Here is a 13,711-nt window from a genome sequence, read left to right as displayed (position 1 = left end):
GTAGAACTCGACTGGTGTGCAAACGATCCCCGTTCGTTTTTAAAAATAAACGCACGCCTGAATTCAAGCTTGCAGATTAGACACGTGAGACACGCGGCGAAACTCACGCGGGAGAAAATATGCGTGTTTTTTTAATCTTTCTGTTTCACCGATAGCAACGTCGCGCGCACGCGCGTGTATGTTCTTGTGCATTCCACGTAATCACGAATGAAACCTATGAATTTAGAAACAGCTCTAATTAAGCGCTGCATATTTCAGTATTTTAATACGCACACGTAGTCGTAATTTTCCAGTTAGATTACGCGAAGAATTTCATATGAAAATATTTCGAGATCAAATGTTACAAAACAGGAGCACTAATAACATTTTGTTCTATTCGCGCGATGTGTGCGATATAATTTCATTTGCTAATCGCGAAATTAATTAATCATATCGGGTGATTTAATGACGAAAACGCACCTACGAAATAGCATACAGCATACATCGAACAATAAACGCCGAATAAGACCTAATTAACTTGTAAAAATAAGGTAACAAATAAAAATTTAATCGACTGTGCGTCAAATTTTCCTCCTTGGGAACTTTTCAATCACGCTGAATGTGCGATCGGAAACAATCGAACGTATCGTACACAGCCGATAATAAATAACTCACAGCTTTTATTAGCTTTGTAGTTTGTATTTTAATCGATAATGTTTGATTCTGATTTGTTAGACAAATATCTCGAAGCAAGGAAGAGACAACAACGAGCGCGGAAAAATGTACACTGAGTAAATAAAAAAGAAAAATGGGGGGGAGAAGAGAGAGAGAGAGAGAGAGAGAGAGAGAGAGAGAGAGAGAGAAATTATACCGCATTCGTTCAAATCCAGCCATGAAATATTGTTCATGTGCGAATATCGATATGAAACGAGTGTTATCGATAGGACACAACTCGATAGGAACTCTCGAAACTGATCGACCTCACATGTATTCGGCGCGAGAGCTTGGTCTGTTCTTTTCTTCTGCACCGCTGCACTAGTGCAATAAGTTAAAGTGAGACAAATATATATTTGTCTCACTCGAACTTATTGCTCTAGTGCAGCGGTGCAGAGGAAAAGAACGGACCTCTTGTCAACAAGTAGTCCTCGTCACGTAGGGTTAGGTTATGTTTGCCAAAGCCGTGTTGTAACTTAATGTTATTTCAATAGATTTATCATTAGATAAACATAGGTATAGATATATCGGAATAATAAATATACATTTATAACATATACAATGTACACATGAACATAATGTTAGGTCATTTCTAGATAGATCCAGATAGCTTCTAGTTAGATCTGATGTTCAAATAAGACATCAGGCGTCTATCTTATTCATTTTGTGTGTACGTTAAAGAATATCACATCTTCGTGACAATGTAAGCTGCGTTTCATGTCTGCGATAGTGCCTATCGCAAACCGGAAAACCAAAAAAAATTTCGTCACGATTTTGCTCTTTTTTCCAGAATGGACGATCAAGCGTGTCCACGATGCAAGACCACCAAATACCGAAATCCGTCGTTGAAGATGATGGTCAACGTTTGTGGCCATGCATTGTGCGAAAGCTGTGTGGACTTATTGTTTCTGAAAGGTTGGTCTAATCCTATCGCTTATTTTGTTGTCTTTCATGCAGTATACACAATAGTATATCAATGAGACTATGCAATTAAATCATTCAGGTTCTGGATCCTGTCCGGAATGCAAGATTCCTCTGAGAAGGGCAAACTTTAGAATTCAAATGTTCGAAGATCCTATGGTGGAGAAAGAGGTGAACATAAGAAAGCGTATCCTACGAGACTACAACAAGAGAGAAGAGGACTTTGCCACATTGAGAGAGTACAATGATTACCTGGAGGAGATCGAGCACATAATATACAACTTGGCGAACAACATCGACGTGGTCGAGACTAACAAGAGGATAGAACAGTACAAGAAAGATAACAAGGACCAGATAGTGAAAAGCAAGTCTAAACTTGGTAGGAGCGAGTACGAGCTGGAGGAGATGCTGGAGTTGGAGAAGCAGAAAGATGAGGAGAGGAGAATAGAGCTCGTCCGCCAAGAGGCCGAAGCCAAGAAGAAGAAGATCCGCGAGAAAGAAGCTCTGATAGATGAGCTGATGTTCTCCGAGGGGAACGCAAGTAGCATTGTCAAGTCGTTCGCGACTGCCATCAAGTCGTCCAAGAAAGAGGCCAACAAGTCCAGCTCCACCATGCGAGCTACACAGTTCAGTACAGGCATTAAATTCGGCAGTCAGAGCGATCAGAGTTATCTGTCGGTACCAAAGATAGAGGAAGGCCCTCTTTATACTTACACACCGATACGACAACCAAACGACGGCCCGACACCGCCTAGTTTGCGGGAACTGCAGTCTCGCGGATACGTCTCAAACATACGCAATGAGTCTCTGGCCGAGAGAGCTGGTGGTTTCAAGGCGCATGTCGCGTGTCTACGAGCACTGCAGGAGGCGATGGCAGGCCTGTACCACAATCCTTCGCAACGCCAGACGGAATTCAATGACGTATGACCGCGTAAATTATTTTATCCGCAGGACGATCGCGATCTCGAGCGTCCACCGCTCTCTCTCATCGCGACTGTTCTCATCTGGTTGGCGCTGGTGACTGATGTGACGAGATATGTGATTATATTCAACACACAATGGCGATAAATCGGGAAAATCGTTGCTTTCGGCTCGTCGCGTCAAAGTTCGGCTCACCAAATCGTGAGGGCGGAATCGTGCCTTCGACGTAAATCGCGATATGCGTATTCCTGGACATTAAGTCGATAAATCGATAGCTTTTTTTGCTCTACGCGATATCGTTATCTGAAAATAGTGAACCAAAAGCGTGGGTGTTGTGCATACGCTAACGAATTGCATACGACTGTATGATGAACGTTCAGACTCTAATCGGTGCGTGTGTTAATTTACCGAAATCGATGCATATATAATACGCCACGTTATCTTGGCCGAAATTACATACCGAAGCAACATTATATTATCGCAGACAATCTTCCACTTCCTCTGTCGAATGTGTATCCTGGTATAATTTTATCGTTTCTATCAGTTGAAATAAATCCTACTATCGAGTTAATTTAGAGTAACGAGAATACGATTATTTTCCTGATTAAGATTAAATTGTTGACTTTGGTCTCTTATAATCAGAGATGACATGAAAATGTTCTATGTTTATGTCTTATAGATTATAGACGAGTTTTTTTGAAGATTGAAAGGCAAGGATAATATCAGAAGTCACCAGCATTACCTACTATTTTTCCACAAAACCGTTGATTTTTAATTACATGTGTGATCTGAAGTTACATTATTTAGGGGAAACCGAGTTCTTGTATATTAAAGATATTAAGATGTATATTAAAGATGTATTAAAAATATATTAGATATAATATAAAGATAAGATATGAAGGTATATTAAAGATATAAGTTCAAATTCATTCAGCGTATCAATGAGAGAAAATTTCAACGTCTGTTTCAAGCAGTCACAGTTGCAATCATGCTCTTGCCACATTTAGGAATATTCTATCTGCTTTTAATTTATCCTTTTTATCTTAACTCTTGCTCCCAGCAAAATGCTTTCTCGACTTGTATATACCAAGTACATTGACCGCTTTAGGGCAGGTTGTTCCAACTCCTTGGTAAGTTAACTGATAGTTAAATCATGTGTCTGTCTTTGTCTAAGTTGAGGGAAAGATAAAGATAAACATATGATTTAACTATCAGTTAACTTACCAAAGAGTTGGACCAACTGACCCTTAGACTTGGTTGAAATTCGCGGAGGAAATACACGACACGACATCTACCACGAGAATCAAGCGCGAATCGTCGCGGTCCCACTCTGTCGAGATCCCTACTTTATCGATGTGTAAGTTTCTCTTACCTTTCTCTTGCCTCAAGGCAAGGCGAGTCGAAGGCAAAGCACAGGCAGCGATTCGAATTCCAAGCTCCCCAAATCGCCATGGCGCGACGAGCATTGCGATGCTGCGATACTCCTACAATTCAATGGCACAACACTTCACTTGACACTCATGATAACAATTTGCACTTTGAGCAGTGGACCGCCACAATGTAGCGGTCGCACGGCATTTTCCTCGGCGCTTCCACAGACACTAGATTCCTCCATTCACGAATGCCCGACACTTTATTCCGGTTCACTTTGCTCCTGATGATTCGCGCTACGAACATCGCTACAATGTTACGGTGGCACCTATGGTATTTTCTTCGCTTACACAGATCACTTCACGAGATATTCACTTCCGATCTAACGATCTAACGATATTCCTTCATCCAGGAACACACAATTCTTTATGCCGGCACTCCCGACGATTCACAGGCGAAATTTAGCTTCGCCTGCCGAAATCGCGAAAATTCGAGAGGAAATTAGAGAGAAAGCAAAACCGCATTACCGTATCGCGCTTCTTCCTAATAACTGAATATTTACCAGCCGTTATATCGAGCTAAGTTCAAATTGATTGGACGTGACGTTACAAGAGCGCCACTGCACGGCAGTTCAGGATATCTCACGACCTTTCGAACGCAGTTCCCGAATTCGCTCCGTATTCGCCGCGATCTTTTGCACGTCCACAACGCGTTCCCGGTGCTAAACTTCAGAGTTTAGCGTCACGTTTCACCATGAAAATCGGTTCGAGCAGGTATCGGATCAAACAGGATATGTACGTTTGGTCGAGTAGCGATCGGCTTTACAATGGAGAGTCGGTACAAGCAGAAACAGGTACGAATATCTTCGTGCCAGTACTCGGCTATTTGTGAATATTTGAAGAATCATCGTCTGTAACACCCTCTTGTGCTTTGACGACCCCTTACGTCTTCTATATTCGTTTTCTTTCATGTCTTTAATAATCTTCGCGTTAATTAGTCAGCTATGAAGAAAAATACTCGAATGTGTGTGTGTGCGTGTATGTACGGATGAGTGTGATGAATGTGTTCAGAGTGTACCAACCGTTGCAAGCCAACTTTCGCATCACGCCGATAGATGGCAATGTTATTTAGTTATTTAGTGATGGGTAAGATTGAATGGGCAGATGCACATCACGTCATAAATTTCAGCCGGCTTATCGGGAAATGTAAATTCTATCGGAAAATCACAGGAATTCATTATTGTTACTGATCTTACGATTTATATTTTGCCAGTGAAATATACGAGGCGGTATTAGGATGTCGTACGGCTGCAACGTGTGCAATATGGACGCGTATATATGGTATATATAGTAGTATGTTTTTACATTTTGCATGCGCGATATTGTAAAAATTGTCATAATTGCGACAAAGATGTAAAACGTAAAATAATTTGTAGATTATTTTACTGAGCGAAATGGATTCTACGCAATATTTCGCGGTTGGAAATACGCGTCTATTTGTTTTATTCTTCCAGTTTAACGTTGATTTGTTTGCAAAACCACTTGAAGGAATATTTGCAATCTATTATTTTATTAACCGATGTTATCAAACAGAAAGTTTTAAACACGTTAAAATTTTGAACACTTCTTTAACATTCGTTTTGCATCGAATAAATTACAACATATATTCTTTTTTCGAAAATGTAAATATCTCGTTTCACAAGAAAGTACACGTTACAAAATATATCAATTATTTTTTACTGACTATTATCGCGATTCATCATTTGGCAGTTCAACGTGTACAAATGTTATCGAATTTTGTAATAGACAATTTATTATACTGGTACAGATAGAATAATTCGGGCGAAATAAAATTAAACGAATTTAATTGTGCAAACATAGTTTTGGTCAATTTGTTCGTGACAAAATAATCATTACGTTGATGAGCACGAGTTGTTCATATTCTCTCGTATGGTTCTCTCATATGGAAAAACGCGGTTTTTGCCATCGGAATCTTATGAAACTTTCCATAATAATTCATACAATTCAATCACGAGTATCCAGTATGTTTAATCGTTGAATTATAAAAAGACGTGAGAGAATAAAATAGAAAGAAAGAGACACTTTACTCTTGCATAAAAGAACCGCCAATTGCCGTTAACATAAATTAAAGCTTACAATACAATACACCTATACAATACACAACCTATACAATACACAAAGTTGAGAAAACGTTGCTGCAACGTTGCAGCAAATTGCTGTAACTTTTGTGCTGTATGGGTTAAAGTCATCGCACACAAAAAGACATGTGCATAACATAAGCCCGCCTCGACCAATGAGCATCTAGGAAAAAATTGCCATGTTGATTTACAGAGCGTAACAAAACTTTTTCTTAGACGCTCATTGGTCCAAATGACGAAAGTTACGCATACGCATCTATGTCATTTTCTGCGCAATGGCCCTTATATTGTGGATACTGAATGGTGTATCATTATTGACTAAACAATCCCGTTCGTTACCAGTTCGCGACAAATCGATTTGAAGGAAAATAGGAATCACTTATTTCTATTATCATAACATAAAAAAACATTATTCTTTTTTACATGATATCTTTAACTTTTCTTTCGGTAGCGCATTGTGCGGATATTATTTAGATAAGATACGTATTTTTTTTCGCAATATGCATTGATCCAGATACATTTGATATTGTTTTTAATATCACGAATGACAGCATATTTCCAGTCTCCCTCTTTTGTAGCAGTTTAAAAACAAAAAACAAATTGCTCGAACTTGACATTATTACATCATTAAAACCCGACGAGAGTGACGAATCCGAGCAACCTGTTAACATGATCGTCGAATACGAGCGGAAGCTCAGAAACGAACGTGAAATATACTCCTATCCTGTTCCAGAACACCGTCTCCGTTCAGGAGTCATCCGAACTCGTTGACGAGAGCGGCTCGCGACCACGACGCGGAGGAGAGACACCGCGCGATCAGCCGCCGCGCCGCGCCGCGCTGGAGTCTCGCAGTGATGCAAGTCTCACGCGGAGAGCAGCGCACGAGAAGCACACGACGCCAGGAGCCGAGAGAGCTCGCCGAGAGGACGAATCGCGGTGGAGCGAGTGGTACGCGCTCGCACCGGTGATGGGACGGTGCGCCGAAATGCTTAATTAGCGTGAGTGGGGGCCTCGGAGGCTCTTCGGCGACCCGACCAATCGGCGCGGCTGCGAGCGACGGTGTCTCCGCCCATCGTGAGAACCCCGTTGCCCTTTCCGCGTGACTACCGGCCACAGTTCGTACGCGAGCGTTCACGAAGCGTCATTTCGTACGCGTCGAGTCCGTGCGTCGAGACGCGCGCGCGTCCTCACGAGTCTCTTCGCCGCCGCCGCCGCCGCCGCCGCGCGCGCGAACGCCAGCAGCCGTTCGAATCGCCGCCGACGTCCGTCATTCTCTCTCTCTCTCTCTCTCTCTCTTTTTCTCTCTCTCTCTCTCTCTCTCGTTCCCTCTTTCTCCGTCGTCCTCGAGATCGATCAGATCCGCGGGAGATTCGCGTCCTGACACACACGTCCGGCCGCGTCGCGTCGCGTCGCGTCGCTGGAAACATGTAAAGACGCAACAGCGGTCGCGACGGTGAGAGAGAGAGAGAGAGAGAGAGAGAGAGAGAGAGAGAGAGCTGAGAGCGAGTAGTAGCAGTCGCGGGGGACGAGAAGGTCTCGTGGCTTGCGGTCGAGGGGCGAGGAACGCGAGAACGCGAGCGCGGCGCGCCAGGTAAAGTGCACCGCGACGTTGCCGCGGTATCGGTCCGCGCGTGCGAGAGATCGTTCGATCTATCGTATTCGGCCCATCGTTCGCCCCGCGCGCTTCGCGGCGTTCTTCCGTTCGTCCGCCCGCTCGCTCGCTCGGTCATTCGTTCTTCCGTTCTTTTCGTTCGCTCGCGTCGATACCGCTCGCGTACTCTCTTTGCTCTTGGAGAAAACGTGCGATGCGAGTCGCCGTTGTCGTCGACGCCGTGCGAACCGATCGTCCCCGTCGGCGCATGTAAGAATGCGTGGCTAAGGGGGAGAAGGGAGCGTGTACGCGCCGCGTAACCTGCTCTCCGTCCGTCCGTCGCACTTCCACGAGGGGAATTCGACTCGGCAGATTCGGCGGCGGCGAGTCGGCCGAAGAAGAGGACTCCACACGGGATCGCCGACGCACGCACGCACGCACGCACGCACGCACGTCATGTCGACGGGCTACCTGCTCCTGTCTCTGCTGATCGTCGCGTGGCAAAGCGGCGCGCAAGCCAACTGGTGGTGAGTCTCGTCATAAATCCCCGTGTTTGTTATCGGCCGAATGACTAATTGTCACCGAACGGTCCGACACGGGAGCCTGGGGGGAGGGGGGGAGGGCTTTTTGTTTAAACGTCGTCATTTAGCGCCAAATATGGCCCATCACAGGGCTCGATCGGCGCTGCGGCTCCTCGTGCAGCCCCGACGAGCAGTGCGAGCGGCGAGAGCGACGCTGCTTCGCTTTTGTTATGCGATGACACGAGGTTAATAGACGAATAGAAGGAGATGTTAAGAGGCGGCCTGGTTTCTTGCCACCGCGCACTCGCTTGTTTACGATCTCGAGTGTAGTTATGCGGGAGGATGATACATTTTGAGAGATAAGGATTCATGAATGAATATAATTGATAGAACATGAAGTTGGACGGAATTCGCTGATCACAAGTCGCTTCCGGCTGCGAGTAATAACTTCGGGCAAAGATAGCGAGTATTTGTTTTCTTTCCAACCATTCGCGCGAAAATTCACCGGGTATGTCTATTAGGAACGATGCATTAATAATGAACACCCTCAAGTGTACAATCTACTTTAGAATGTTTAATACGAAGACAGATTTTTGAAGAAAAAGAAAGCGGAAAGTATTATTCATGATTCAGCGCGACGTTACACATTCTTGGATCTTTAACGAATATAAGTCGTCGTTGACTTAACGAAGATAGGATAATCGCATGGCTATATCCTGCTGGAAGATCCTGGTGACTTTAACATAATCATAAGTTGCTTCTATAAAATGTATCATCTTCCCCTCAGTATCGATTCAAGATCTCGATTGAGAGTCATCCGAGATACGATCTCTTTCTCATAATATCAAATAATAGTCCAGGAAGAAGCAGAAAAAGTAAGTCTATGAATAATTTATGAAATAACTTTATCCTTTGCACTCCTGTCGCGACTGATCTCTCTTCCTCCAAAACACATGAGGTCAAGTCGAGAGTCGAAGATTCTCAAATTCTAAAGATTCTGAAAGTGAACGCCCCAAATGATATCGCAGTCATTCGCCGTCCTCGCGAGATCGCGAGGACAAGTTCGCGGGGGACGAATTTATGGATTTATAATAACCGCTCCGGTCAGAGGTCACGCGTGGAAGCTCCTGAAGGCGTCTATTCCTGGTAATTTCCTCCGGGAGCGAGAGCAAACTCGCCCAGTTTCTCTCTTTATCCGAGCACTTCGTCGCTCACGACCGACCGGCCAACCAGCCGGCCGGTCAAACAAATGCAGACGAATAATGTCCGAGGCGAGTCCCGGACAGTCGATTATTTTTATTGACACAGTTCCGCGCGCTCGCCGGTGTTTTCCGCGTTGCAACGCGTCGCGAATACATCGCGCGACGAGCGAGCGACTCCGTCCGCGGGGAATACGACGTCGTCTTCGTTGTCGTTGTCGACGACAATCGCCAGTTTTCTTCGTCATTATTTCTGCACTTCCCGAAAGCGTCCCTCGAGATGACTCGAGGCGCGCGTGCGAATTCAAAGCGGCGTTTAACAAGCAACGAATTATATGTTAAACGCCATTCAAGCAGAGTTCAAGGTTCAGGGATTCAATTCGTGCACGAGGAGATGCTATCGCGGGCGGTCTCTTATCGCGGAATACTTTTCTCACCTTCACACTCGACGTGTTCCCTCGCCGCGCGACGTGCGCTAATTGGCGCTAATAATCATACGCGTGTCGGCGGTCGTCGTCTCGGAGTAAACACAATCGACGGCAATTCGAAGAGCCTCTCACAGCATTTCCTGCCGCTTGGGGATCGCAGGAAAACTCGGTAACATAATTTCCATGTGGGAACGTAAAAATTCCCGTAGGAGATCTCCGTACAGCCGATTGTTCTCAGGAGATCTCAGGCGAGTCATAACGCAGCCGAATGTCCCGGGCGAGCGTTCTCGTTACCGAGTTTTCCTCTGGTCCCCCATTTTATTACATACGAATTGAGATCTTTTTTTCTTTCGCGCATAATAGACGAAATAATCCCCTTCGATCGGACGAACCGCTGCGAGCTAGATCGGAGAGAAGCCCCGACGGGGTAATAGTTACTACGTGAGCGCACCGCCGCCGCTGCAACGATGGTGGCGGCGGCGGCGGCGGCGGTGGTGGAGGTGGCGGAGGCGGTATACTTGTATGTGTATGGGCAACGCGACAAATGTATCCCTACGATTCGTAAATGAGGCAGGACCGTTTCTCGATCTCGCACACTCGTCGGGCATCATTTTCTATCTTGAACGCCGCGTCGGCGGCGAACTAGTTGCCGCCGCGGTGATTAATCGCCCGTTATACGCGCGCGTGGCGAATCCTTCGATTAGGGTCACCGATAGCCCGACATACCGCCGGCTGTCGTTCGCTTTTCTTCCTTTTTCGACATCGGTATCGCTTCGCTGGATGAAGGAGACGACGCTTCTCGTGTGTAACGCGCGCTGACAGATACGTGGAAATGTTCTTTGTGTTCCGAAGACGATTTGTGGATGGAGCTCGAGGCACTCGGTCTGAATCGTTGAGTGTATATCCTGGACGTCTCTGATTTGCATTTTTGATTAATTCCCGATTAATTTAGCGTCATGTACGGCCCTCCTCCGTCGATACTTGCTAACATTTTGTGTGTGATGTGATTGTTACACTGAGAAAAATATCCGAAATATCCGATTGTTAATTTCGTTATCCGATCAAATATTTAATCGGATGTTTGATCGGATAACAAAATTAACAATCGGATATTTCTGATATTTTTCTCCGTGTATTTTGTACCGACAAGGAACATCCGCGAAATGTGTGTCTCCGATTTCGACGAAATTTGGCATATTTGTAGAATAGCCAAAAATATAAGACCCGTATTTTTTTATCGGCAATGGCGCAGATTTAAGGAGTGAAATTACCCCGCAAAGTTTCATCCCTTTTATGATATCTCGATAACTGGTGCAGATAGAAAACTTTTTAAACAAAAATTGTACGGTTTTTTATGAAAAATAATATAAACTTGGTTAAAATAAAAAAATATTTTTAATAATTAACAAAATGACCATATCGGGCTTAATTAATCAATTTACCAAATTCATTATATAGAAAAAAATGTTAGCATTTTTCATTCTGAATCCATCTATATATAATGTTTTATATTTAAATTATGCGGACATTGCAATTTTATAAGTGGAAGTGATACCATAAGCAAGGTGCTCGGTGATGTGTCTGAGCGCTTAATCGCTACATCGCTATGCAAATGGCGAACATCTATTTACATTTTTTGAACGCATTTCAATTAATACCACAATATAAAATAATTCAGAAACTATTAACACATTCGGCGGGCCGCCGAACATTTCTTTGACTTGTAACACATATCCACATCACATTTAATATAATAAGTGTATTTAATATAATAACGAGACGAGAGAGAGAGGTATGCATGTGAGTTTATATTGACATATTATACATATATGTACATAGAGATATTACAATTTTAAATATTTATTAATGTCCAAGTATGTCTCTTGCTCTGCAATAAATGTAATGTTTTCTATATATTCATGTGTAATATTCAATAAATTATCCTTCAATTCTTCTTCATAAATATTCACCGGCGTATCTTGCTTGTCTTCTATATTAAACGAGGCTAGAAGCAACGCATTAACATTAAACAGATTAATATGCACCATTTTTTTACGAACATGTTACAAGCACCTTAACGTATAACAAGAAATATCTCACCATGGAGTATTTATACCGTTACGTATCTGTAACGTGTTATTGCATAAATGTTTCGTAATAATATAAGCATCAAGAAGAAAATAATATTATCTCATTAAGCTGAAACTTAAAAGATGTCACACAAATAACATCAAGATATAAAAAATTTTTATTAAAAACTAACTGATATCGCGCGTTCGCGCGATAAATCTACAAGTCAATAACTTGATAACACAGTATTAATAAGAAAATAATATTCTATCTAATTCATAAGTTGAAAAATGAAAGGAGGGGTTACCAGATATAATTATAAAAATGTGAAAAATGTTTATTACAAAGAGATTGATATCGCTGAGCGATGAGTTTATAAGCCAGAAAGTCACAGATATTTTTTATTAAATCGTGTTTACAAAGCTGATTTCACAAGCAAGCATTAATATGCCTAATTTCCTTTACTAACACCTCAAAATTTTACCTGATTGTTTGCAAAATGACAGAGAAATTTTTGTTTTTGAATGTATCTACAATTGAGACTCTTGAATGGATGCATTTTGCTAACAATTATATGAAATTCTGAGATATTAATGAAAGAAGATATGATAATGCGGTGAAAAGTCATCTCTGTAAGCACGATTTAATCGAAAACGATTTCGACTTATTGACTTGTGGAATTATGGTACGAGCGACATCAGTTACTGTACAAAACAATTTTGTTATGATGGTGATATTTGATATTTTTGACCTTTTAGTTTAATTACATAATATTATTTTCTTCACATCTATGCGATAATACTGTATAATATATACGTAACGTAATACTGTATAATATATATGCCGGTGAATATTTATGAAGAAGAATTGAGAGATAATTTATTGAATATTATACATCAATGTATGGAAGACATCACATTTATTACAGAGCAAGAGACATTGCCGATAAAACAGATACGGGTCTTTTATTTTTGGCTATTTTATAAATATGCCAAATTTCGTCGAAATCGGAGACACACACTTCGCGGATGTTCCTTGTGAGTTATTTTTTATTTTTAAATTTTATACGTATTTCGTTGTGTATTATATTTTGTGTTTCGTTATTATTAAACATAACTCTCATCTACGGGTAGCCATTGCTACTCTTAAATATGAAACACGTTACTCGGCGTGATCGGCCGATTATTCAGCTATCGGTGAGCGCGCCGTGACCGATCGTTTTTATCCAGTCGGAGAATGCCGATAACGTCTTGGCTATCGGCTATCATTAAAGAGTAGCCTATCGACTAAATTGAGGAATATCCCTCCGAAGAGAGAGAAAGAGAGAGAGAGAGAGAGAGAGAGCCGGTTAACCCTTATCCAATCGTGAGAGCTAATGACGCGCGCGCGAACCTGCGCTGCGCGTCGACGATATCAATCGGCGAAATTATCATCATCTGCTGCTTCTTAAGATGTCGTAATTATAGTACTATCAACTGCTCACCGCAATCGCGAGATACATCCGAGAATGGATCCCGCGGTTTCTCTCGTACAAAAGCTCGCCTTATAAAACAAGCTATAAACTCGCGACTGAAGTTCAGCGGAGACTGGAGTTCTGTTCGCAAGAAATTTATTCGCCGAATCCGTGAATTACACTTGCGAATGCATTCGGCGAACGCACACGCATGTAGGATGAGAGTCAAGGAACCCCGTTTTCCACCCCGTTTATTTCGCGATCGACTGATTCGCTCGGAAAAAATGACGCGCAACGGTTGAATGATAGCGCGATTGAATTTGATCACAGTGTCGCGTGTCCCCCTCGGGAATAAAACTTACTCGTCCCGGCGCTTGCCGCGTGA

General features: G+C 42.8%; 2 protein-coding genes across 4 annotated transcripts in view; both read left to right on the top strand.

The window, feature by feature from the left end:
- Positions 1–1,079: 1,079 nt before the first annotated feature.
- Mat1 (CDK-activating kinase assembly factor) lies at positions 1,080–3,106 on the top strand. 2 transcript variants are annotated; one of them, XM_011149609.3, is made up of 4 exons: positions 1,080–1,209; positions 1,290–1,396; positions 1,484–1,608; positions 1,697–3,106. In XM_011149609.3, exons 3-4 carry the CDS (start codon positions 1,485–1,487, stop codon positions 2,539–2,541), a joined length of 969 nt encoding a protein of 322 aa, XP_011147911.1. In that variant the 5' UTR covers positions 1,080–1,209; positions 1,290–1,396; position 1,484; the 3' UTR covers positions 2,542–3,106. The 2 variants fall into 2 exon arrangements, with proteins under 2 accessions (XP_011147911.1, XP_011147910.1); XM_011149608.3 differs by having other exon boundaries at positions 1,080–1,396.
- A 4,086-nt stretch (positions 3,107–7,192) lies between these two features.
- LOC105188249 (protein Wnt-4) overlaps positions 7,193–13,711 on the top strand; it is a 48,324-nt gene continuing 41,805 nt past the window's right edge. Inside the window, exons 1-2 of one of the 2 annotated variants that reach the window (XM_019843633.2) lie at positions 7,193–7,655; positions 8,028–8,182. In XM_019843633.2, the coding sequence (XP_019699192.1) occupies positions 8,112–8,182 (71 nt within the window). In that variant the 5' untranslated portion in view covers positions 7,193–7,655; positions 8,028–8,111. Of the gene's footprint in view, positions 7,926–8,027; positions 8,183–13,711 lie in introns of both variants that reach the window. The other variant, XM_025299874.1, reaches the window with a different exon arrangement.

Source organism: Harpegnathos saltator, unplaced genomic scaffold (genome assembly GCF_003227715.2).
Source record: "Harpegnathos saltator strain DR-91 unplaced genomic scaffold, Hsal_v8.6 scaffold295, whole genome shotgun sequence".
NCBI lineage: Eukaryota > Metazoa > Arthropoda > Insecta > Hymenoptera > Formicidae > Harpegnathos > Harpegnathos saltator.
The sequence above is the reverse complement of the archived record's forward strand: the minus strand, read 5'-3'. Positions and strand labels throughout refer to the sequence as shown.

What these genes read in the sequence shown, in the direction of transcription:
- Mat1 (XM_011149609.3), top strand. Translation starts at nt 1,485, where the DNA reads ATGGACGATCAAGCGTGTCCACGATGCAAGACCACCAAATACCGAAAT. An exon ending in GGACTTATTGTTTCTGAAAG is followed by an intron (nt 1,609 to 1,696) that starts GTTGGTCTAATC and finishes TAAATCATTCAG; the next exon opens with GTTCTGGATCCTGTCCGGAA.